The sequence below is a fragment of the Anabrus simplex genome, chromosome 4 (assembly GCF_040414725.1).
Source record: "Anabrus simplex isolate iqAnaSimp1 chromosome 4, ASM4041472v1, whole genome shotgun sequence".
Taxonomy (NCBI): domain Eukaryota; kingdom Metazoa; phylum Arthropoda; class Insecta; order Orthoptera; family Tettigoniidae; genus Anabrus; species Anabrus simplex.
The window spans coordinates 294,882,552-294,910,075 of NC_090268.1; the positions used below are offsets into that span (position 1 = coordinate 294,882,552).

The 27,524-nt window shown below is 35.6% G+C and overlaps 1 protein-coding gene across 3 annotated transcripts in view; it reads left to right on the forward strand.

The window, feature by feature from the left end:
• Liprin-gamma (liprin protein kazrin) overlaps nucleotides 1-26,421 on the forward strand; it is a 468,379-nt gene extending 441,958 nt beyond the window's left edge. For all 3 annotated transcript variants that reach the window (XM_067146080.2, XM_068227243.1, XM_068227244.1), the window contains one exon: nucleotides 25,478-26,421. In XM_067146080.2, the coding sequence (XP_067002181.2) occupies nucleotides 25,478-25,756 (279 nt within the window). In that variant the 3' untranslated portion in view covers nucleotides 25,757-26,421. The remainder of the gene's footprint in view (nucleotides 1-25,477) is intronic.
• Nucleotides 26,422-27,524: the final 1,103 nt, after the last annotated feature.

The window sequence follows — 27,524 nt, forward strand, 5'->3', positions numbered from 1 at the left end:
ATAAATGAGCATATACCAGTAATAGGAGTTTGTTTGTCATTAGATCCATAAAAATTTTGAATAACATGCACTTGATTGCAATTCCTCTGTAATGGATCTCCTTTCCCCTCATGGACCATTTTTGCTGTTGATTTTCTCCAGCTATCTGGTATACTCTCCAGCTTGAGGCATTCATTCAAGAGACAAGTAATTTCTTCTGCCAGGACTGGAGCCACATCTTCAAAATGCTCATAAAATATTACATCCAGGCCTTACATTTTCTTGTTTTTGCAGCTGTTAATAGCACTCCACAGTAAACGACTGTACTTGCCCTGTTGTCCCATGGTCTGGAACTGGATTTGGGCATGTACTTTATCACTCACCTGTAGCACTGCTAAGAGGTCTCTCTCCCATACATCCATCAAGGTACACCTAGGGAATCTTGGTTGTTTGGGGTTTAAGGCTTTATAAGGATTCTGTTCAGCTTTTTCATTTACCTTTCTTTTCTACCATTTTCAGATGGACCCTTTTGACCATGTTAATGGCCTCTTTATACAACCTGTAATAAAAATCATAGAAAGGGAGGGAAAAGTAAAATGAATCATGTATAGGGTAAATGAGGAGAACTCATTGTATATCTATGGAATTGCTGGACAGGAGTATTTTATAAATCTTTTCACTGTAAAGATATTCTGTTGAAGTCATGCACAACAGAATTCATTGGGATGAGAACAATCATAGGTATGAAATTATGCTCAAGGAAGTGGAGAAGATGGTAATTAGACTACAGAGTCATGAAATATTGTTTAGCAAAGTTTTAGCGGTGAAATTAAGTGTTTTCCAGGCAGAAGTAGCAATTCAGTATATGATCTTGAGATCTTCCTAAGCCATTGGGACGACCAAAAGCATGCAATGTGGATTTCCCTTATACCACTCAGATAAATTTTTGTAGCAAGGAAAATAGTAAATTTGGGGACTTATTACTTATCTTTTATCACCTAGGACCTGATCAAAAGAGAATTTGTATGCTATTATAGTAATAACTTTGTCTTTGGTTTGTGACTTTGCTGTAAACTGACCTCATTTTTTGCAGAAGTTACTTTTGTTATTAACACAACCACAAAAAGTTTTAACTTCCTATCGAACAAATGTGCACAAAATTATCAAACACATGAAATAACAATTTTTTGATCGTGAAAATATTTTGAAATAGAAAACAAACTGATCAGTTCAAGACCTTGTTCAGCATCAGTGAAAGGTTAGAGACAACTGCAACACTGAGTATAAGTGTGAAAGGAGCCAGATATACCCAACTTGGTGGTGACATTTATTTAAAGGGTAATCCCTCCTGTCTTTCTTCAAAGAGAATCATTGACCTTGAAGAAGAAAGTACAGTACCTACGTTATTTAAAAGACTATAAACATATTTTAATAATTAGTGAGAGATTATGTTTTACTCTTTCATTTGTATTGCTGATATAAGCTAATCATGGTCCAGTATTTCACTGGTATCTTAAGAACCACTCAGTAGGGACTTTTGAATAACCAACTCAGTTTTAGTGTACCAAAAATTACCAAGAACACATGATTTTGATCTGGTTTTGAATCTGTTGTTGCCTAGTGTAATATTATTAATGTAGAAAACTCTCTTGCAAGATATAATTATGTAAATCTTCTGCATTAATACCATGTTTTACTAATAATAATAATGATGATGATAATAATGATAATAATAATAATAATAATAATAATAATAATAATAATAATAATAATAATAATAATAATAATAATAATAACAACAACAACTTGAACTTATTGCTTAATTTCATTACAAATTACTATTAATCCACTTTGCATGATTAATTCACAGTGCTGTCAGGTATTTGCATTGTGATTGCATGTCCATAAGACAGGACACTTCCATATATTTAAACAACATAATGCTAACAGTTCTGTGCTAAATTACAATTTTGTGCCCTTTGTTAATTTTTTCCCTAGTATGGATAAAGAGTGAAGGAGAACATCTTCATATAAGAACTGAATAGTAGTTCTTTCAGAAATTAATTGCATTGTAGTATTTTTCTTCTGTATCAAGCATCATATTCTGCGATTTGCATACAAGTGACAGAACGGAATTATAGGCACACTTTGATAGGCTCATTAATATCTGAATATCTGAAGATATGTGAGATTTTTAATGTCAAAAGTCACAGATTTGACTTAAAACTGGAGGTTCCATAACAATGATAATGATATCAACAGTCGTACAAAAACTTGCTTCATTAACATCTACTCTACACATTACCGGTACTAGTATGATAAACAGTTGTTGGTACAGTTAGTGTTTTGTCACTTTCAAGAAACACTTACAGGATGGAGATACTTTGAATTATCAGATTATGCAGATAACAGTGATTCTCATGGGTTAAAACAATTTTCTTACAAATCTGTGGATTATCACAATTTCTGTTGAACATCTTTATGAACAGAGTGAAGCTGGACAAAATTAATTGCTGCCTCAGTTTCATATAGTTTGCTCTAATCCTATTTATTAATTTTAATGAAAATATTTGGGCCTATAAATGATTGATGCTTGATACAGATAATGTGTGCTATATTAATTTATACATGTTTATATTATTTTCTTTATGCTTAATGATATGAAAGCTGATTACAAGCATCTCACTTTAAAGCTCCTTCTGTATAATGCATGGTTAAGGCCACTTCAGTAATGGTAGTTTTATTTATTTTTGTATTTTTCATACATTCTTAGAAATATGTAGGTATTTACAAGCACCCTGTAATTAAATAATGCAGTGATTTAATATGTTATATAATAATGCATGTATTTCACTTCCAGATCAAGTTGCTAGGTATATTTTAAAACATTTCAAAGCTACAGCATTTTCAGTTATATATCCACTGACAAATGTTGTTTTTTAAATCTTTACACAGCATTTCAAACCACTGTGTGCTCGTACCTCACAAAATAACTAAGGTTAGGTTGAATGGAGAATCCCACCTTCCAATACTTGTTTGTATTTTACTGCTAGTCTTTGTAATTATGTAACATTATTTAAATGTGCATGTTTCATTCCTAATGTGGAAAATCTTCAGCTAAAAAAAGGATACAAAAATTGGCATAAACAAAATTTTAAAAAGCACTTATGATGATGACAATGATGATGATGATGATGATGATGATGATGATGATGATGATGATGATGATGATAAGATAAAATGTTCCTTCATGTTGTGTTAAAACCTCAACACCGGGCGAGTTAGCCATGCGGTTAGCAGCGCATGGCTGTGAGCTTGCATCCGGGAGACAGTGGGTTCGAATCCCACTGTCGGCAGCCCATGGTTTCTGCGGTTTCCCATTTTCACACCAGGCAAATGCTGGGGCTGTACCTTAATTAAGGCCACAGCCGCTTCCTTCCAACTCTTAGGCCTTTCCTGACCTATCTGTGTCGGTGCGACGTAAGCCACTAGCAAAAAAAAGAAAGAAAGAAAACCTCAACAAGTCAATGTTCGAGTTTGGGATAAAAAATCTGACATAAGGGATCTTCTTTCTTCAAAATCTGGAAAATTATGTACTTTTAATATGTTGAGAATAGACTTAAAATGTAAAATTTTAAAATATGACGATTGGGGGAAACTCCTAAAGAATAATCAAAGTTGAGGTTGATTTTTTGTTTTAAAGTTTTAAGATGTTGAAGGGAGTCTCCCAGCCAGTGCCTTTTTCCTTTACACCATCAGCTGACTAAGTAAGATACAAACAAGTATTGGAAGGTGGGATTCTACATTCAACCTAACCTTAGTTGTGTTGATGCCGATATGGGACAAAAAATGAGATTTATAAGTTGTCCTCACAAAATATGTACATCCCCTGTACCCCTGGCAAAGATTATATGCTACAGGATGGAGTAGACTCTACAGCCGGCAACTCAGTGCTGAGTGTTGGGTGGCAGTAAATAACCCGACTCTCTAAAGGAGCCAACAACTTTGGGAGGAGGAGCTCCTTCAGATGGGCACTGGACCCACAGTGGAGAAAATACCACTGAAATCCAGCATATGTCTGTTCTTCAAGTTAGGAGTGGCTGCAAAAAGTGTCTGTTCTGCAGGATAGGGTCAGTCTTACTGTAACCTGGGAGTTAGATATAAAATTCCTTTGGATGTGGCAAGCCCATCGTAATAATAAACTATATGAAGCATCAACATGGATCAGAGTCAATGATCCACTGTCCAACCCAGGTGCTCCCTAAACAAGAATGACACATGATGATGATGATGATGATGATGATGATGATGATGATGATGATGATGATGATGATGATGATGATTCCCTTAACACTGAGATATTCATGCAGAATTTTAGGAGTAAACATTGATAAGTGAATATTCCCAGTGGCTCCTATAATAATTTTTTTTAAGAGGGCAGTTCCTGCAGAAGTCATGGAAATGCCTGTCTGTAAACAAGTAACACATCCAGGCCTCATACGTTGAAGTGAGGAAATGATCTCCAACTGCAAGCATCTACAATTGAAATATTTGGTTGTGCTACATAAAAATTTGACTTGCAGCTTAACATTTATTCTTAAGCACATACTAACATCTTAGAAATAAAGGGAAGAAATACGTTCCGTTACTTGATATGAATAATAATAATAATAATAATAATAATAATAATAATAATAATAATAAAAAGGAAATAAACTGCATCTAAAGATCAAAATATTATCATTTTCTGAAATATATATATTTTTTAAATCATCAGTACAGTAACTTAGCTGCCTACTTTTTATCCAAATGGACAACGTTAGGATTCCGATGAACCTTAGGGTGATATTTTCAACTAAAATAATCATGTGATGTGTGGAACCCATTTCCAAAACCCAAAATGTGTCTGGGAGGCTCCAGAAACTCCAGAAATAACTGGGATAAGATGGAGTTATGCTAAAATTCATTCAACACCAACAAATAATCTATTATGCATGTTTAAAAAAAAAACAGCTTTCACAAAAGTATTTTAACTTTCGTATGGTAGGCATAGTGTGCCATGCGAACATAATGTGGGTAAAACTATTCTAGGCTTTAAGAAAAATGTATCGGAACTGATTGAAGATCATGTTACCTTACAAGGTTCCAGCAAGTGATATTCATTCTCATTTGGTAATGTCCCATTGGGAGTTGGAGTGGCAGGCTACCCCTCTTTCAGATAAGCTGAGAACGATTAAAGGAACTACAAATGTATAGAAGATTTCCTTTCGATTTCTCGGAGAGAAGCACCCACCCCACCCACCTGTGTGTACTTGCTGTGGTCATCTGACCCTAGTACACATCCTTATGAAGTGCGCGGAACTGGCTGATCTGTGCTGGAGTCTTAAAGTTCCGAGCACCATCTCCCTCATTATATGAGATGACGAACAGGCAGTAGACCTCGTCATCCATTTTATGAGAGATAGTGCCCTGTTTCATCATGTTTAAAAGTGACATTTCTATTTGTTTTTAATTTTTATTTTATTGTTAACTGTGTGTTTATTGTATTGACTATGTTTTTATTTATTGTTCTGTATTGTTAATGTTTCCTTTAAAAATTTGAATTTAATACATGGTTTCACTTTAAAGGCAATGCCTTATTCAATAATTATGTTTTAATCCATTTTAAAATAATGTTATAGGAAAATAAGGCATTGTGAATTAGATCCATTGATTATTTTAAATGTATAATAATTTTCTTCATCATCATTTTTAAAATCCTAGTCAGTGGGTAATTTTAAATTTTAATTATTATTTAATTTAGTTTCATCTCGTACAATTAGGGGCCGATGACCTAGATGTTAGTCCCCTTTAAACAACAAGCATCATAAGCATTTGAATGAATCCAGTATGTAGATTGATGCTTTCATGACCCGTGATTATAGACACCATAATAAGCTTTTGGACTTTTGCTCTGTCAAGAAAACAAGGTGAAATTCTTTACGGTTCACAGAGAACTTTGCTCTGTGTCCTCAAAAGAAAATCTTGCCAGTTCGCGAGGAAAAAGATGGTAATGAAAGATAATGATGGTTCGAATTTAAGAATACTACCGTTGGTCTGTTTTAAGTAGTATTCTCATTCATCAAAAGATGGTTCACTATACGCTAGCCTTCAAAGTAGGCATGTGCATCTCTAAATAAACAGCAAGGTCATCAGTCATCCCTCTAGGATGTAGGGCTATAGAGACATATAGAGATTGAGATTTATACAGATACCTTTTGTGCACAATGCAAAGGACCGAATTGCCAAAGTCCTCCACAAGCACAATATAAAAACAATATTTGGCACCATCACAAAATTTGCTCACACTTTAAGCAAGCAAGGCCAAATTTCCCCCATTTTTATACCCTGGAGTGTAGAAAATTCCCTGTACTTGCAGCAAGGTATACATGGCCAAACATGCTGATTCATTGGTACTCGTATGAAAGAACACCAATGAAATATTCATCTCAATTAGCTAGACAAGTAGGCAATAGTTGAACATGCCCTATCGTTAAATCATTATGCCGGAATCCATGGTGTTTAAGCTCTTACACACACTAAATACTACAGGTCTAGGATTATACATGAAGCTGTGGAAATACGTTAAAATCACAATGACTTCAACAGGGACACTGGTGTTAATTAAGGAATACGTAGTTACCAGCCTTTAAGGATCTACATTTCCCTGTCTTTTCACAATTGTTATTTCATTTCGATATTTCCCAAATTTACTCTCCTCATCACTAAATGGTTCATTCTAGGCTATGTGCTATGAACTGAGCTCAATAACTGCAGTCACTTAAGTGTAGCCAGTATCCAGTATTCGGGAGATAGTGGGTTCGAACCCCACTGTCGACAGCTCTGAAGATGGTTTTCACACCAGGCGAACGCCGGGGCTATACCTTAATTAAGGCCAAGGCCGCTTCCTTCTCACTCCTAGCCCTTTCCTGTCCAATCGTCACCATAAGACCTATCATAATTTATAACTTTCATTTCCATGTTGATATTTGACTTATATAATAGGAATCAGTCGAGGGATGTTCCACCATTCAACACTATATCATGTGTAACATTCATTAAATGAAGACCGGTTTTGGTTCTGTTGGAATTATCATCAGTTCAAAACAAATAAATCAGAAAGGTATCTGGATTAACACACATTTAACATAAAATTTACCTTAAAAATACACTTAAAATGGCTGACACGAGTTGTCTGTCATAAAAACACGTTGAATTTTAAAGAACTTCCTTAGAGTCTAAGTCACAAATATGTGGAGCACCACAGGCATGACTGCAGTGGATGTCCCTGTGTCTCCTGTTGAACAGGCTTTTGTACTGGAGCTACACCTATACCATACAACAATAGTTCTCTTAATATGCTATTAGGCAAAGGAATTTTTCATTTACTTGTAGTTTTCAACATGTGGATGAAACATTTACTTCATATTTGAGTATATGCAGGATTCTAATGTGGCCATCGTATAATGAATTCAACCTGGACAAAATTCAGTAAATACAAACAGATCCTTCTTGAGTTCAATCAGAGACTATTTAGAATAATGTAGCAAGCTTTAGTTTCTATACAAGCCTGAGGTTTTCATAATCTTATTTTTTTCTTCTCTGGTCTGATTATGAGGTAAGACAATAGTCTTTTATAAAACACAATGCATTGTCTTACAGTTGCTTTCATTGTAATGCAGCATGTGCCATGAAGTGATCATATTTCTGAATTGACAGTTTTGCTGTTCATTGGCCTGATTAATATTTGCAGATTAAATAATTATACAGTATTTGCAACAAAGTATAATACAGTATAAGAATTTCAACACAGCATATTATGCCTTCTCTTATCTCTATCTCAGTGGCTTTCCGTTCTGCAGCATCTATTTTGCAGAATAATTCTGTCTGCTATCCTTGTCATGAACATTTGTGTCGTATTCTCCTGGAGACAAACCTTAACTTTTGTACAATAATTCTAATGAAATTCATCACAGTTATTGTGCATTAAATATAAAAAGTTCCCTTTCTGTGAATAGAATTGAATATCATTGTGCTTAAAGAGTGAATCTGCAGTATCATTGTACAAGACTCGAATAAGCCTCTCTCATGATGATTTGCAGTTTACTACTAACATTCTTCAGTTTAATTCATTTTGTGCAACTCTGAAAAAAGCATTAACATTTTCAGTCTTACAAGTCTATTGCACAGAACAGTACAGCACCAAGGCCACTTTTACTTGACATATTCACAGCAAAATGAAATAATAATAATAATAATAATAATAATAATAATAATAATAATAATAATAATAATAATAATAATAATAATAATAATAATAATAATAATAATAATAATAATAATAATACTGCAAAGCACACTGATTGATATTTCCTTATATCATGAAGAATATACAAGAGATGAGTGGAAGTGTAATGACAGTTTCCTGCTTGTCTGAATGTATATTTATCAAACACACAAATCCTATAAAATCATCTGAAAGTGTTTTAATCTGTGATGTAGAAAGAGCATGGTGTGAAATAATTAATTTAACTCATTCTATATTCTTGACATACTAACAACCAGGGTTTAGATTTCTATAACATAATAACTCTGGAAATAAGCATGCACTTATGCCCTACAAATAGTGAAATATTACTTTAAAACTTGGAAATATGCAAAAGAAAGTTAATATTGTCCAAAATTAGCTTACAGACTCTCAGTTATAAGGGCAATAAAATAATATAATTTGTGATATCTGAAGCCATCTCCTTTTAGTTTCGACTCGGTTAAAATCAAACAGCAGACCAGTAGCAAACTAGCCATATTCTTAACATTATTTTACCCTTCTAGTTTGATCAACTTTCTGTTCACAAAACCCATCATTATCCTCGTACCAGGAGAAGTCGCAGCAAGTTGATGGGCAGGGAGGTGGTTGGAGAATGGGCCATGCACACTAGTCCTGCTCATCATTCTGAATAGAAAATGTTGTACCGCATGCTCTTAGTGTACATGGCATTAATGAGGTTTACAGAAATATTAACTCTCAGTTCTATGATATGCTGATGATTGTATCCAGGTATCCTCAAATGTTGAAAGCACTCCAGTATGAAGGAGCCACAATAGCTTTATCACTAATAGCAATGAAGTCTTCAAGTTGGGTTTGCACTGAGCAGTTTAGACAGTGAAATAGATGCTTCCCCTGTATAACCCCATCTTTTGAGTGTAGCCTTGGTTCTAGGCATGTCAGTTCTTGTCCTCTTAACAGTCTTCCAGACAGGCCAAGATTGTGAAGTATGTGCTGGAGTTCCTTCTCTGGCCAATTCCAGTCAGATAGTGTAGATTGTTGCTGCCAGTATTGTTTCCTAAGAACACTTGGTGTGGCTGGAGCTTCCGTGGTGTTATTAATGAAACTCTTCCGTGACCTGACACACTATTGTAGTATTTCATGACCATAGAGAGTGCATGTTACCATATGGATGAGTTTCTCAGTTTTAGCTACTTGCTGTTGGATTGAAACTAGAGCCATGTCCACTTTTTTGGAATGAACACAGAGTTGGTCCACATGGGACAAGCATACTTGGCTGTAGAGAAAGGAAATGCCAAGGCTGTAGTTCACACAGTTGCTGGATGTGCTCCCCAGCTTAACCCTGTTAACATGCATAGTAAATTATTTCCGGCTCTCACCTTGTTCTAAAAGTAAGAGAGACTGATCAAGCTAAACCCCAAGGTATTTGACAACAGGGGTGAACTCAAGCTGCCTTCCTTCCCAACTGCCACGAACCTACTATGCTGGCGTAGCAGGGGAGAGGTGATACTCCCATGTGGCGCGTCCCAGGTGGCGGATAGGGGGATCCTAACCAGCTTGCCGGCGGACTTGAGGGTAATAAAATACCTCTCGTGGACCAAATACACAACCCCCTGTAGGTGGGGGACGTAGACGAAGAATACACCCACGGTATCCCCTGCCTGTCGTAAGAGGCGACTAAAAGGGGCGACCAAGAGATGATTGTCTTAGAACCATGAAACTACTTGTGATTAGTACCACCATGCAGGGAACACCACGGGTCGCTTTTACTTGTGCATAGTACTACTGTATTAGGTACCAAATAGGTATGTGACTAGTAGCACACAGGAGCACCGTGTAGTTGGCTTTTGCAGTACCTGTGATTAGTACCACCATATGAGCAGGACCATGGGATGATAGCTACCATGGTTCTGCCTTGCCTATGATTAGTACCCACTATATGAGGAACACCACGGGATAGTGCAGGTCTCTGTGGTTAGTACTCTTATGTGATGAACACCATAGGTTTGTGTTGCCTGTAAATGGCACCGCAATGTGAGAAACACCATAGGTCTGTATTATATGTCGAACATCATAACCTGTGAGTAGTACCATAATGTGTAGAATACCGCAAGTCTCTGCTACTTTTGATTAGTACTGCAACATGACAAATACCATGGTTCTGCTTTCCTAGCGATAAGTACCATTATGAGGGGCCGATAACTTGGATTTTGGACCCCCTTTAGATGCAAGCATCATCGATTCAATGTAATGGTATAGCAGCAGTCCCTTGGTCAGTAATACTATTGTTTTACGTCAGTTTCTTTGAATGTAAGGCATTGTGGGTCGCATCCACTGATTGTTTTAAATTCATATCCAGCCATCCATTCTTCGTCCTCACGTTTTGAATTCTGGTCAGTGGAGGATTTTGGACTTTTAATTTGTCATTCCATTTCATCTCATTTCATACCATTAGGGGCTAATGACCTTGATGTTAGGCCCCTTTAAACAACAAGCATCATCATCATCAATTGTAACACTCTTTTTTTTTTTTCATATTTCAAGAACCTTGGTGAAACAATTAAGGGAAATGGACTCGAAATAAAGGCCAATGGAATTGGATGCCAAAAAGAAAGGAAACTGCATACCGACTAACCCACAACACATACAACAAAAAATGTATCTGCAAGCTCACAAAACTAAGACATTACGAATTAGATCAACTGACTATTTTAATGTAATAATAATTTTTCATCATCATTTATTTTAAATTCTAGTCAGTGGATATATTAAAAATTGTAATTAACATGTCATTTTGTTCCATTTCATACCATTAGGGGCAGATGATCTAGCTGATAGGTCCCTTTAAACAACAAACATCACCACCTTCCCAACTGATGTTAATTTTCTTATTTGCAGCATAATTGCATAGATGGAAAAGTGTAACCTATGTTTTCCTAAGATTCAGCTTAAAGTCCCTGTAATATATGGATAATTCATTGAGGCAGTTCTGCATGAAGTCATCTCAGTATCGTCAATTACCATGGGCACCATGAAGTCATCTCAGCTCCACCAGCATGGGCACCTTGAACTTCTGTGATAAGTCACTGAATGATTTATGTTGTGATCCCTTGCTGGAAGGCCTGTTGCTGAAGATCGGGACCATAAATAGTAAAGAAATTAAATTATTAAAAAGTTGTTTTGGCACACAACTTCATAAGTAAGGTTGGGAATGAAGAATTTAATTATTACACACTTGTCTCTACAGAAGAATCCATAAGTAAAAATGAGAATGAAGAAATACAATTTCAAACACTTGTTTCTGTAGAAGAGTCCATAAGCAACAATGAGAATGAAGAAATTTAATTTGCAAGTTATTTTTACACTCGGCATAGTTTAAATGTCTAGTCACTGAGTAACTACCCATAGGAATAAACATAAGTCCATTGATGTTACAAAAACAAATATGAGTCCCTTTAAATGTACGCGACCTGAAATAAAAGTGAATCTTCAAGTATCAACTTGGCAAATTAATGAACACTTGGCATAGAACATGACATAAGTTCAACATTCACACCACAAAATAAATATACGTTCATAAATGTCGCAATGAAGAAATATTTACAAGTCCCAAGCGTTTTCTTGGTGATTAACAAACACTTGTCACTGGAAAATAGCAGAGGTTAAATATTTACACTGTTGAAAGAATATAAGTTTTTAAGCACAAATCGAACACCATCTTGATAATTCTCCAAACACTGAAAGTAGGAATCGACATAACTGAAACATTTAACATTGGTGAAATACTTTAAGTTCTCAAGTACTGACTTGATAAATTATTTAAACACTCGAAGTAATAAAAATCGCAAGTTAAAGTTGTACACTGTAGGAATACTTATAATAACAAAAAATTCTTAACACAGAAATTATCACAAGTCCACAACACAAAATATTTACAAATCCTCAAGTACTGGCTTGGAGAATACCCAAATACTTTGAGTTTTACATAGTGTGAAAAAGCTTATGTTCGCAAGCAAACACTGCACTTAGAATTTCACACTTGAATTTTTTTGCAAATAGCATTCTCCATAGAGCCTGCTTTCATCAGCGTGCTGACAAGCAAAGGACAACTGTAGACTGGATAAATGCTCTGCTCAGCACAATGTCTATATAGCCAAATATAGGGTACTGTGAGTTACAACCTGTTTGCATTGCATCAGATTTTACAATTCTTTATGAGCTGTTGGATTCTCATGATTGTTTTTAAGAGTAGCCAGTCATTTAGATAATATAAGAATGCATTTTATAGAAATGATATAGGCTTTTAGACTTATGCCGTGTCAAGAAAATAAGGTGAAATTCTTTACGTTTCGCAGAGAACTATGCTCTGCGTCATCAGAAGAAAACCTCGACTGTCCTCGAGAAAGGCTTCTAAAACAATGAACGAGCTTTGAATTTAGACGTTACCCAATAGAAGTGGAAATGGTACGTTCATTTGTCACCAGATGGCTCCTCGGGCGCAGTACATCGCTAGCATTTGAAGCGGAGGCTGTCAGAACCATCAGAATGTGACCCTCTCAGAATGATTCTGATGGTTCTGTCAGCCTCCGCTTCGAACGCTAGCGATGTACTGCGTCCGAGGAGCCATCTGGTGACAAATGAACGTACCATTTCCACTTCTATTGGGTAACGTCTAAATTCAAAGCTCGTTCATTGTTTTTGAAGCCTTTTATGTCTATAAGCACGGGCTGTGAAAGCATTAATGGCAACAAGAATGCATTTGTTTCTGTTATCCATTTCATTCCAATTATTTATTGAGATATTAAATTAAATGTGATGTAAGCTGGTTCTCGATGACGTGTAGCTCTCCGTAACAAGAACTTTATTAGTCCTATTAAAGTTCTGGTTACCGAGCTCGATAGCTGCAGTGCTTAAGTGCGGCCAGTATCCAGTAATCGGGAGATAGTGGGTTCGAGCCCCACTGTCGGCAGCACTGAAGATGGTTTTCCATGGTTTCCCATTTTCACACCAGGCAAATGCCGGGGCTGTACCTTAATCAAGGCCACGGCCGCTTCCTTCCACTTCCTAGAACTCTCCTATCCCATCGTCGCCATAAGACATATCTGTGTCGGTGCGACGTTAAGCAAAATAGCAAAAAAAAGTTCTGGTTAGTGAAACTAGGAAATCAACACAGAAACTGAAAATCATAAATGTGACACAGCACATTGCTTCACGTTGGAAGTAATACGGCTGTTGTACGTTTGAGCGCTGGAAATACTTTGCAATTTCAACTTAGAATAATTGCTGAACTGGTGTTACTGATACAATATTGATATTTTTTGTCACAATCAAAACATACCCTGGACTTTTTGTCACACAGTCAATAATTCAACATGGTATATTTCGTCACATGGGTGCTTGGTTACTCCAGACTCTTTATTGCATGGGTTCTTATTCATTACAGACTCTCAGTCATAAGGGCCATAAAATAATATAATTTGTGATATCTGAAGCCATCTCCCTTTAGTTTTGAGTCAGTTAATTTGTAACTGTTAGGTTCTTCAGTGTGCTGAAACTAATTTTGAATAAATAAATTTATATAAAAAAAAAAAGAAAACATATGGTAACATAATTATAAAATATATAGTAACAGAATTAGACCTGAAAAAGGAACAACTTAATTAAAATAGAATGACATGTTTTGGTTTTGAACATCATCAGATTCTGTCAAATCACACTCAAATATATTTAGACATGTATAAACATTTGTTTATTTCTGTTTATATCCTTAAAAACTTGAATTTTGGAACTTATCTTAATGAAGTCCCCACTGCTCTCTACTCTATCATTGCAAATGTCGATGGTATGAATCACAGCTGGCTAGTCAGTCCATTGACCTTCTGTCATGCCATGACCCCTTCCCTGGCTGGGTCAATGACATGCTGTATAGCTGGTCTGAGTGGCTCAGATGGTTGAGGCGCTGGCCTTCTGATCCCAACTTAGCAGGTTCAATCCTTGCTCAGTCCGGTGGTATTTGAAGGTGCTAAAATATGTCAGCCCCGTGCTGGTAGATTTACTGGCACATCAAAGAACTCTTGCAGGACAACATTCCGGCACCCCATCATCTCCTAAAACTGAAAAAGTAGTTAGTGGGACGTAAAGCCAATAACATTATTATTATTATTATTATTATTATTATTATTATTATTATTATTATTATTATTATTATTATTATTATTATATTTTTAAAAATTATGAAAACTTGTCAGTCAGTCCGGCCATTCTATCCGGTCGATTTCCTTCATTTTTTTAAAACTGAAAGGTATTCATGCACAGATTTGTCATCAGGTACTACAAATCACTTAACTTCCTCCTTCACAAATCATTTTATTTTTTCAATTTTTTTGTCTCTTTGAAGCAATCATATCTTTGGTTCTAATTGAGGTACGGAATTCGTTTTGGCCTAAGAACACTCAAAGGATCAAGCTCTTTCATTTCAGCTGTTAACTATTCAAATTGGTTGATTTTGAGGAAAGTTATGGGTGCACATTCAATTTGATGTCTCATTTCTTCAACATTTTTTCTCATTGAAGCAATCATATCTTTCATTCTAATCAAGGTATGCAGTTCGTTTTGATCTAAAAACACTTAGTGGATCAAGCGCTTCATTTTGAGGTAATAACTACTTAAATTGGTAGATTCTGAGAAAAGTTATGAATACATTTCTCTTCATGATGAAGATCTTTGAAGGACTTTTTAACAGTTCGACACGTAGTGTTGTTCCAAGGAACGTTTAATTCAATTTCTTTGTGTGATGTATTTTCAAGTGTTTTGTTGACCTAATATTACATTCTATTACCACAGCAGATCATGTGCTTTATTTCATTAACTCGAAACTTTGCAAATACATCCGTGAGGATAGTAACTAACAACACCATACTTTGTACATTGCGGGCGGAGCCAACGGGAAACTGCTAGTTATTATCATTATTATTATTTTTATTATTATTATTATTATTATTATTATTATTATTATTATTATTATTATTATTATTATTATTAAATTAGTTTGTAAACTATGCAGGGATTCTTAATGAGCATTTAATTGGTTGCCTATTTTTGTTGTGTCATTTTCTATTTGCATCAACTATTTTGGAACTGTACTTACAGTTTATTATTATTATTATTATTATTATTATTATTATTATTATTATTATTATTATTATTATTATTATTATTATTATTATTATCACTGTAAATTAAATTTTACAGCATCTTGGCCACTCTAGATGTTTTTAGTAGATTAGTAGATTATCATTCATCAATAAAAATAATGTCTTACAAAGTGCACTTTAATTCAAATAATCCTTTGTAAAATCAAATCATTAACATAATTTAAATCCAAAATAAACAACAACAACAACAATAATAATAATAATAATAATAATAATACTCGTAATAATAATAATTTAGAAAGTTTGTTTTGAAGGGTTATAGGGAGGTACATTCAGGGAAACTGGATGGACTAGGGAGCGGTGATAAGGATACAGAGATCTGAAGTCAAGTAGGGATGGCATAAAAAAATGTTAGTGTTGAACTGCACAAGTATTGTAAAGAAAGAAATAGAATTAAGTAATTTAATAAGTATATGCTTACCAGATAATGTAACAGGACTTGAATCATGGCTGAGAAATGATATAATGGATGCAGAAATTACCATAGAGATAGTATAGGAATGTTCAGGGGAGGAGTATTAATTTGAGTGAAAGAAGAATTAGTAAGCTATGAGAAAGTTAAGATGACAAACATGAAATTCTAGGTGTAAGGCTCATCTCTAAAGATAATAGGCAACGTGTTGTTATGGAGTGTACAGACCTGGAAGGTAAGGTACAGAATTATTTGATATCAACTATGTGGGAAATGATACGGAAAGGAACGTGATTGTAGCGGGTGACATCAGTTTACCAAATGTCAGTTGGAAAGGTAATCTGAACGACAAAAAGCATGACCAACAAATCACAAATAAGTTAATCTGGGAAGAACAGCTGAATCAAAAAGTGATGGAAACAACTAGAGGGAAGAATGTTCTAGACATGGTGCTGGTAAAACCAGATAAGCTCTAATAGAGAAACTGAAGTAATAGGTGGTATTAGTGATCATGAAGCTTTTTTTGTCATGGTTAAATATAAATATGATAGTAAGGAAGTTCGTAAAAGTAAGACTATTAGGCTGTACGGTACCATAATGCTATAAAACAGCCAAGAGGGAATTTTTAAAAATTAATTATGATTGGTGGAAAATGGTAAATGAAAATATAAACAGACTTGAGATGGAATTAAAGCATTGTTGAGGAATGTGAAAAAAGGTGGTGTGGAATGGTAAAGACCCACTATATTATAACAGGGAAGCAGAGAGACTAAGAAGGAGGTGCAGGTTGGAAAGAAACAGTTAGAAATGGTTCTGGAAGTAAGGAGAAATTGAAGGAACTTGCTAGAAAATTGAATCTAGAAACAAGTCAGCTAAGGATAACATGATCGCAAGCATAACTGGCAGTCGTATAAATTTTAATGAAAAAGGTAAGGGTATGTATACAAACTTGAAGGCAGAACCAGGTTTCAAGGAGGACATTCCAGGAATCATTAATGAACAAGGGGAGTATGTGAGGTTCTACAGAAGGCAAAAGTATTTACTCAGTAGAATGTAAAGATTATTAGTTACAAGCAGTGGCGGCCGGTCAGTACGTGCTACCGGGCTCCAGCACGTAGCTTGGAACTGTAAGGAATATTATTTATGTACAGTACAATTATCCTGGTGCCTTTTCGTTGTTTTGAGTACGATATGAATTTGTGTTTTGTGAAAATCAGGACGAGATCTGTCGAACACCTAGCGCCGTTCTCCCGGGGAACAAGGCTCGTGCTCATGTGAAGTGAGCCCTTGCCTGTAGCCTGAAGGAAGCAATACGCAGGCGTAGCCAAGATTCCAACACTCCCCCTAGCCGGCGAAGTATACCATAAACCGGGATCAACTTTCACTGATCCCGTCTATAGTTACTTCCTCTCCCGCAAGGGGATAGAAGTACTCGATGTCTCCTGCTACCTTGATGTTGAACGTGGTAAGCGAGTCTGCCACTAGAGAGTAGCATCGTCTGGGCTCGAAAGTAAAGCGTAAGTGGAGGCAATCTATCTCACACATACTTATTAAAATATCCATCTTCCTTTTGTGTCAAAAATAAGGAATTCGTAGGTGAGTCAAAGAATCTTTGACTGACCCTAAATGTTATCCCGCATTACAATGTAATTTACTCTGGTGAAATGAAATAGCGTATGGCTTTTAGTGCCGGAAGTATCCGAGGACATGTTCGACTCGCCAGATGCAGGTCTTTTGATTTGACTCCCGTAGGCGACCTGCGAGTCTTGATGAGGATGAAATGATGATGAAGACAACACATACACCCAATGATGGTTAAAATTCCAGACCCTGCCGGGAATCGAACCCGGAATCCCTGTGACCAAAGGCCAGCGCGCTAACCATTTAGTCCTGGAGCCGGACATTTACTCTGGTAATAGGGGAGGTCTCAATGAATCAGTTGGCAGCTCTTTCAGATGCTTTGTGCGGTTTTTAATCTCGCGGTTATATTACTGGTGCATGTTTTTTGTCATTGTGTTAGTGCTAAAGTTTATACGGAGATTTATCAAATTATTTATCCACTGCAGTGTATATAAAGTGAAATTAAATTAGTGTTCTTAGTGGGGATCTATATTCCCACGATTCTATTTGCACTGATGTAAATTGCGCCATTAGGTTAGTAGAAACAATATTTCTTCAATGAATTATTTATCTCGTAGTTGTCGAATAATTCATCTGCTTCCAAATTAATCTTGTTTTTGTTTGTTCTGAGTTATAAATTGTGAGAAAAGTCTTATTATTATTATTATTATTATTACCAAGTTTGAAGTATGCGTTGTTCATCATGGCAATATGCAGATTTAAAACAGCGTGTTTAGCTTGTTTTTTGTAGCACGTAGGACGATTTTTTCACGAGCCGCCACTGGTTACAAGGATAATGTCCAGGTAGAGGAGGTGAATAATACTAACAAAGTACCGGTATTGAAATTTACCTACGATAACAAAGACATTTATAATAAGATACAAAATTTGAAAACTAGTTATGCAGCTTGAATTAAAAGATTTCTGGATATATATATACTAAAGTAAATGAGTTGGGATATAGTACCATATCACATGAACTCATTTGTTTACTGTTTGCAAGAAGGAGCTGTACCAAATGAATGGAGAATTGCTATAGTAGCCCCTGTTTATAAAAGAAAGGGTGATAAACAAAAAAGCAAAAAATTACAGGCCAATCAGTTTGTCATATTTTGCATGTAAGGTTCAGGAAAGCATTCTTTCTGATTATATTAGACAAATTTGCAAAATTAATAACTGGTTCAATAGCAGTTCATGTTTAGGAAAGGTTATTCCATTAAAGCTCAACCTGTAGGATTCCAGCAAGATATCCTAGATTATAGAAAATAGAACTCAGAGAATTAGAGTAGGTGAAGTATTATCTGATACTGTAATCATTAAGAGAGGAATTCCTCAAGGCGGTATTATTGGACCTTTATGTGTTCTTATATAGATAAATGATATGAGTAAAGAAGTAGAATCAGAGAAATTAACAATTTTCTTGAATATAAAAATCAATATAATGTCAGCAACATTAAATTGTTTACAGAAACTTCCAGTTATAACATATGCTAGATGACTGTCAGTAATTTCAGTTTATGAAATAATCTGGTATGATATTAAACAATTGAACATCAACATCTTTAGAATTCCAGGGGGGGGGGCAAGGGCCCCCCCTTGCCCCCCCTTGCGGGCGCCCATGTGTAGAGTAATAAATAAGTTACAAGATTGTGAGCAACTGTAAAAAGACCTTGACAATGTTGGGAGATGGACAACAGGCAATGGTATGATGATAAATATGGTTAAAAGTCAGGTTATGAGTTTCACTAATCGGAAAGGTCCTTTCAGTTTTCATTACTGCATTGATAGGGTAAAAGTTCCGTATGGGTATCATTGTAAGTACCTAGGTGTTAATATAAGGAAAGATCTTCATTGGGATAATTACATACATAAATAAAGGGTACAGATCTCTGCACATGGTTACGAGAGTATTTAGAGGTCGTAGTAAGGATGGACACATGATGAGAATGCCAGGAGAGAATACCAAAGAGAACATTCTTGGAAACAAAGACTCCAAAGAGGCCTAGGGGACGGCCTAGAATGAGGTGGAGGAGCTCTGTTGAAGAAAAAGAAGTAAGGATGTAAAGGAGAGGGCATGTAAGTCTCTGGGACCCTCACCTGGATTGCTTGAGTCAGTAACTGGAAAAAATCCAAAGAAAAGGAGCTCGATTTGTTCTGGATGATTTCCAACAAAAATGTTGCATAGTTTGGGCTGGGAAGACTTGGGAGAAAAAAAGACCAGCTGCTTTACTAAGTGATATGTTCTGAGCTGTCAGTAGAGAGATGGCGTGGAATGACATTAGTAGATGAGTAAGTTTCACTGATGTTTTTAAAAGTAAGAAGGATCACTATACCAAGGGAGATGTTCAATTAATTTCCTAGTTCTTTGCAACTATTAAGAAAAGACTAGGTAAACAAGAGATAAGATATCTGCCACCTGGGCAACTGCCGTAAATGTGAATCAGTGATGATTGATTGATTGATTGATTGATTGATTGTAAATAAAATAGTAGTGCAGTTTGAATGAACTCAAATGTCAAGTAATAATCTGCAACACCATTTAGGCCAAGCAAAATTAAATTTCCACACCAGATTAAAAAAAAAAAACAACCTTAATTTAAGAAGAAGAAGGTGAGCACTAAATATAAAAACCTAAAAGTAAACTACAGTGTGTCATTGACCTAGCCAGGGTTGGTGGGGGATATGACGGAAGGTCAGCGGACTGACTGACCAGCTGGAATCATACCAACAACATTTGCAACAGCTTGCATTCTGTGCTATCGTGGAGAGAAGTAAGGACTTCATTAAGATAAGTTCCAAAATTACATTTTTTAAGGATTTAAGCAGAAATAAACATAAATGTTCGTACATTTCTAAATGTATTTGAGTCTAATTTGATATAATCTGATGATGTTCTTTCAAGAACGAAACATGTCATTCTATTTTAATTTTTTAATTCTATTTTAATTAAGTTTTTTCTGTTTTAGGTATAATTCCGTTACTGTATGTTTTCTTTTTTACATACTTTATATAAATTTATTTATTTAAAATTAGTTTTGACAGATTGAAGAATCTAAGTTATAAACCAAAATAATATACCACAATGGTTTTAGCTGAGTACAGTATTTTAATATTGGTACAGTACAAGTGAGTGTGATACAGTTCACATAATTTATACATAATTTGTGGAATATTTGGATACAGTATGTTACAAAGTGGAGAGACTTACCACAAACCTTTTGATTCTTTTGCCAAGGTCTGAGTACGTTTTTTTTTGGGGTGACTGACCCCTTTCAAGCCTTGCAATACCATGAGTAATCTGTGCAGTGATATCCTTCAAGTGTTCTAGCAGAAGGTAAAGTGAAGGGTGGCGTCAGCCAACCATTCTGTTTATTCTATTGTGCCAAGCCTCACAGGTGCTGGTTGTACACAGAAGTTGCTGAAGGACTTGTTCGTAGCAATTCCATGTTCTAAATGGGAATATTGGTCATTTATAGCCCCTACCATGATGTCTACCCTGAACATAGTTTGCCTCAAGAAAATAACAAATTACTAGCAGATCTTCGCAAATTTCTTCTCTCAGAATCTTAAACACATCAGAGACTTACTCTACAGTAATACAGACCAAAGCAGTAATGGAATTAAACTGTGTTCAAATATCACATTCTACTGAGCCATCAAACCTTCATCTTGAATTCTACACCACATACTTTGTGAGAAATGAAATGGGCATCCAGCAATTTGCAAGTTAGGGAAAACGTCATTCACCGTTGATATGGCAGAAATTTCATAGTCATTTGATATGTACTCGGGTTGGAGAATTGTCCCAAGCTTGTCTGAAACCTGATTGATAACACAAAATACTTCACTATATGTATCTTCATCCCTTATTTTTATTAACACAAGAATAACTGGGGAAAATGTACCTCCTGCCATACAGTGCATACAATATTTACTATGTAACTGCATAATTATTTTTGGTGCAAAATGTACCTCTTTGCCATACAGTGCATACATTATTTACTATGTAACTGCATAGTTTTTTTGGCACAGTCTTAAATGTTCCAACACAGATCAAGTAATTTTCTTTGTTTAAAATATCTATGTAGCTACTGGAGCAAAATATTAAAATACCTGTCTCTGCATTTAAGTATAGCAGCCAACATTCCCCATCTTCTTTTATACTTCAGAGGGTGATCTTGAAAACTTCTTCCATGGAAGTTAGTTCAGGGGACAAGTTATGCCTTCTAATTCATCTTAGAGTCCTCTTCAATGTTCCCCTCTTAGGAAATTCCATTGCTCGCTGGATGTAGTTGAAAGTACATTTTGCATGATGCTAAGTGAAGGATCTACCGAGCTGGAAGCTATGTTCTTAATGTTCTTTTTACATTCTGCAGCTTTTGCAGAAACCCCAGTTGGAAGCATGGCTGTGTTCCATTTGTTCCAAAACAAATGATCCAGATGTAGAAACCACAACAGCACATCGATCTCTAGCTATACATCTCTATTTAATATCATTCTTCATGTATCTGTGTTAGAACAAGTCTCATTCATATATGAGCTTTTCTTCTGTTTTGATGCAGGTATAAACTTTAAATTTATATCCATCATGGTATTTTGTAATAGCTAATTTTTAAAGAAAATACTGAACTGCTTCAGTTCAGATTGTTGTTTGAGAAGTGTGGCATTTTTCTGGCATGTTTAATTTTGACAAAGAAATATCCTAAGTTATGAATTTCATTATGGTCTGTATTGACAATTGATAGGATAGAGAAGGGTCCACCTATTCAATACCATTAGCTTGTATATTGTCTTAAAAAACTGGGACTAGTTTCAACCCCATATATACTGGGTCATCTTCAGCCATGCTCCAATTGGAAGACATATGCACACATATAACCAATAATAAATTAAACAATTTGGTAGGTCACAATTTACAATCTTAATTTAAAACATTGATGAAGTCCAAATAACACATCCAAACTTGAAGCCAAACGACACATCAAAACTGCTGTGGTCGTTGCTCCTACAGCAATCAAATGTTCCTGAGTTGATCTGGGAGTTGGCACGTCTATCTGTATAGACGAGCAACTTGTTTTATGATTTATGTTTGTTCAATAGTAATATGGGCAATGACTTGTATGTAGCTTGAAGGGAAACATTCTTAACTTGAATAGGTATTTATTTTCATCAATGTAGTGATCTATTGTTAATTTGAAGTGAATATCTGAAAAGAAAATAATTTGAAGTAAATTATTGAGAAAAGACGGGAAGCTAGAAGATCAAGATTAATATATAGCCATATGAGACTCACTCCTATGTTCTTCGTAAGTTGCGTGCACCTGGTACAGACATCAACACCAGATTGACTGTTGAGAGGGAGCAGGAGTATAGCTTATGATGGCAGAGGTTGGAGGAGGGATGTGGGTGGAGGGGCGGGTAGGTAGGTTTGAACTGATTGGTGGACTTAACGCGTCTTTTTTACGTTTATACTTTGTGTACTTTATATAGGAATTATTATATCAAACAGAATAATAGATTTTTCATTTATTTCATTAATATTATGGTTAGAGTTTAAGTACTGTTCTAAATGAAAGTAACAGTTCTCCAATCAGGAGGTCAAATGAACTGTATCGCTATTGACCTATCCAAGACTTTTAATAGGGTAGATCATAGGAGACAGTTGACGAAAATGAGGGCTATTGGAGTAGACAAAAGAGTTGTTGAATGAGTGGCCACATTTCTAGAAAACAGAACTTAGAGAATAACAAAGTTGGAAAGACTTGCCTAATTATACCAATTATAAATCCAACAATGAGTGCTACAAAGTATTGTAATGTGTCTATAAGAACAATACCGTGCGTCTGAAAATGAATGCTAATTGTGAAGAAGACTATATATTGTCAACTCTATGAGGAGGAACTAAACATTGTGCAAACTGTAATTTTGACACAAGCAATTTTGATCATCAAATAATTAAGGATACAGTTGACAATTTCTGTTTGACGCAGAAAGAATTCCCTCATGTTTGAAACTTCTACCTGTCCTTGAATACAAAATTAATTTTAAATGTAAAGACTAATCTTAAAGAGGTAACAAGAGAAGATTGGATTCATTTCTATTGTATAGTTGAAGAAAGGGACGATATTATTGAGAGAAAGAGGATGTTGGAGAAGGTGTGATCGTTAATCTAGGAGAAGATAAAAACAGTTAAGAAGACAATGTTTGTGTTAATGAGAGTGATAATACATCAGTAGATGAATAGCTTTGAGTGGTGTCTTCAAAAGTAGGAAAGATCACAATATAAAGATAAAGTTGGAATTGAAGAATAAAAATTGGGGCAAATATTTGTTTATAGGAAGGGGAGTTAGGGATTGGAATAACTTACCAAGGGAGATGTTCAATAAATTTCCAATTTATTTGCAATCATTACAGATAGGGAATCTGCCACCAGGGCGACTGCCCTAAATGCAGATCAGTAGTGATTGATTGACTGATTGACTGCACTCCAGAGTTATGGAAATCTTCCCATCTTCCTGTGCCCTATTGCGATGCAAGCCAAGCGATATTTTTGGTATGGAGTGTAGCATAAACCTTGCTCTCCCTGTCCGGCTACTTGCTGCAACTTCTTCTGTCACGGAGATAATACGTTCAAAGTTCATTTAACTATAAATTCAAATTACACGTAAACAAAATCACTTGGCATTATTGGCACAAAACATGTGAATAATAGAGAACTGCAAAAATAATAATTATTATATTGTATGAAAATTGGGCTTTTATAGAATCCTTTGGTCAGATATGATTCAGTGATACAGTAAAGTAAAATATGCATTATATGACCAACAACAACCATGTCTTCATGTTCACAAAAACTAGAAATGAGTTTAATATAAGTAAGTTTGTATAAAGAGAAGGGGATAAAAATATTATATGTTATAAAAATCTGAGCCCTACTAATGAAACCCTTTAAATGAAAGACGTATCCATTCTTATAATGTTTCCAAAAGCACTGCTGAGATGGAGACAAAAGGCCATACATGATTGCTTCTCACATTTTGCACTAATTTTCTTGAGTTAGTTTGTGTCTGTTGCATCTGTAGAAAACACAGTAATACAGAACTTTCAATTATCTGTTTTGTTAACTACGTACAGTACATGATTATTTGTATCAATATTGCAACTTTCTTTTCTTAGTTTTCATCATGGAGGAGTTCTCAGGTAGGAAATGCTGAAGGCATTTTGACCATCTCATAATTCTGCTTCTATATTATATTATTTAATTTTGAATTGAATTCACCTACAGAATTGCCTTTCAACAGAAAATATATCAAACTGAATATAATGATATCATGTTCATTCCAAACATGTGCAATTTTATAGATGGTGTGTTATATGAAAAAACTTGGAGACTGCATGTCTCAGAATGAAACACATTTTGTATGGAGTAATAAAATGCAGCTTAGTTCTCTGCTACCATTGATTACAAAATATGTATTGTAATAGATTTTAAATGTTGACATGTCACTTAGTGAAACTGTCATGCATGAGATATTGTGGTTATGACATACTGCTGTATTATTTTGCTTGTGATCTCAAATATTTGATAATATGCTTTGCAGTTATAACTATATTAATACTTAGTGGCTTAATAAAATCATTGCTTTAGCAGAATTGATTTTTATCCTGTAATTTTAAAGATTTGTGTGTCTGTTATTTGGTACTTCTTTCACTAAGCACAGGGAGAATTGGATCAATTACAGTCTCTGTGTTTGAGCAAAAGAAAAAGATTAGACTCCCACTTATTGCACAAACCCAGTTCATGATTTTTTTTAATTTTATTTTTTAATCTAGATGAATGGATTTTGCTTATATGTAGTTACTCTCTCGTGTGGTCAGAGATTCCATAAGCTATTTTTACCATGATGTTTCCTTTTTACTGCACAGGGTTCCCTGAGTCGCGCTCTAGGATTGAAAATGCGTCAAGAATCCCAACACAACAGCAAAAGAGACAGCAAAGATAGCAGCAATGGTATAGCATCTCCTTCCTCATCTTCAGAAAACAGTTCATCAATAGCAAATGTCAGTTGCCGATCATCGCCACCTCATCATATTCCAGAAGGAACATCCCCTCCAAGATCTAGTGGAGCTCTGAAGAAACGCCATCATCATAGACGTGTTAAATCTATAGGTGATATTGATACTGTCACAGTGACTCCAGTCTGAAAAAATAATTCCCTAGTTTCAGATAGAGTTTATAGATATTGCCCTATATACGTATATATATACCAGAACTTGTGACAAAAGCAAAAATTTAATTTTGAGAATTCATTTTCATGGGCAAGAATTTTAAAGAAACCTTAAGTGATAGTTGGTGTCATGCAATGAAATATGTGGAGACTGGAAAGTTTTTATTAAAAGGAAATGTACTCGAGTTCATTTCAAGATGGATTCTTGACTAAAAAAATAAGCCGATTTTTATAAGTGACAGTGTAAACGAGGACAAGATACTGTTCTATATTAAGAAATGAAAATGACTGCAATGTAATGAGGTTTCCATGGCCTCCCTTAATTGGGCTAAATGTGTCATTCCATTATATATGTGTGACCAAATTAAGAGGCATTTGCTCTTTCTTGATTCAAAAATATGGTAATTTATATGAAGTTTGTAACTATTTGTAATTTCTGTGAATTATCTGTGTTCTCTGTCACTATATTTCTGATCACCATACCACACAACTTATTTTAAGGTAAGTTTAATATTTCAATACACATATATCATTAAAAAGTGTACAAATCAGCAAATGCAAACATATCGTTGGAAACGCTCTAGGTACACGCATAATGAGAACAATAAGTATTTGTGTAAAGACTGAATAGCTTTATATAAATCACTACCAATAAAGAGTTGTTGGTTTTATTTTTGTGTGAATAATAGTAAAATTAATTCCCTGGCCTTTTACTGTTAATAGGGGTGTATTAAAATGTTAAATGTCTTGTTTACTTTAGTTGGTCATCTTATTTTTGGGATTTGAGTTATTACATTTAACCAGAACAAAAGATTCAAGGTATTTTACAGCCCAGAATAATATACATGATATTCCTTTGGGTTTTTGCTATGTGAAATGAGACAATCTGCAAAGAAACTCCACATTTCAGTGAGACATTGCTTGCATTCTCAGAAGCAAACAACTACTGTAGGAATTACGGCTATGGCTACTACCTTGTTACTCCTAGCCCTTTCCAATTTTAGAGTTGCTGAAAACCTTTTTGTGTTCATGAAACATCAAGCAGATAGCAGGAGCAATTGTAAGTGGGGTATGTTACAATACTCCCCTCTTATCAGCCCAAAACCAAACCCCATGGCACTACAGCCCTTGAAGGGCCTTGGCCTACCAAGCGACCGCTGCTCAGCCCGAAGGCCTGCGGATTATGAGGTGTCGTGTGGTCAGCACGACAAATCCTCTCGGCCGTTATTTTTTTCTTTCTAGACCGGGGCCGCTATCTCACCGTCAGATAGCTCCTCAATTCTAATCATGTAGGCTGAGTGGACCTCGAACCAGCCCTCAGGTCCAGGTAAAAATCCCTGACCTGGCCGGGAATAGAACCTGGGGCCTCCAGGTAAAAGGCAGGTACGCTATCCCTACACCACGGGGCTGGCCCCTCTTATCAGCATGTAACTCCAATTCTACTCAAAGAAATTCCATTAAATTCATAGTAAGAATCAGATTCTGCCTGTTGCAATCTCTTGATGGTAGCACTGTTGCATCTGTCACTTTGTACAAGCTAAAGCAAAATGTATAAATAAATAGCTTTCAGTGCTGTCTTAAGTCTCGTATAGGTTTGATAGTGTGGAAGCGGTTCAAACCCCACTGTCGGCAGCCCTGAAGATGGTTTTCCATGGTTTCCCATTTTCACACCAGGCAAATGCTGGGGCTGTACCTTAATTAAGGCCACGGCCGCTTCCTTCCCACTCCCAGCCCTTCCCTGTCCC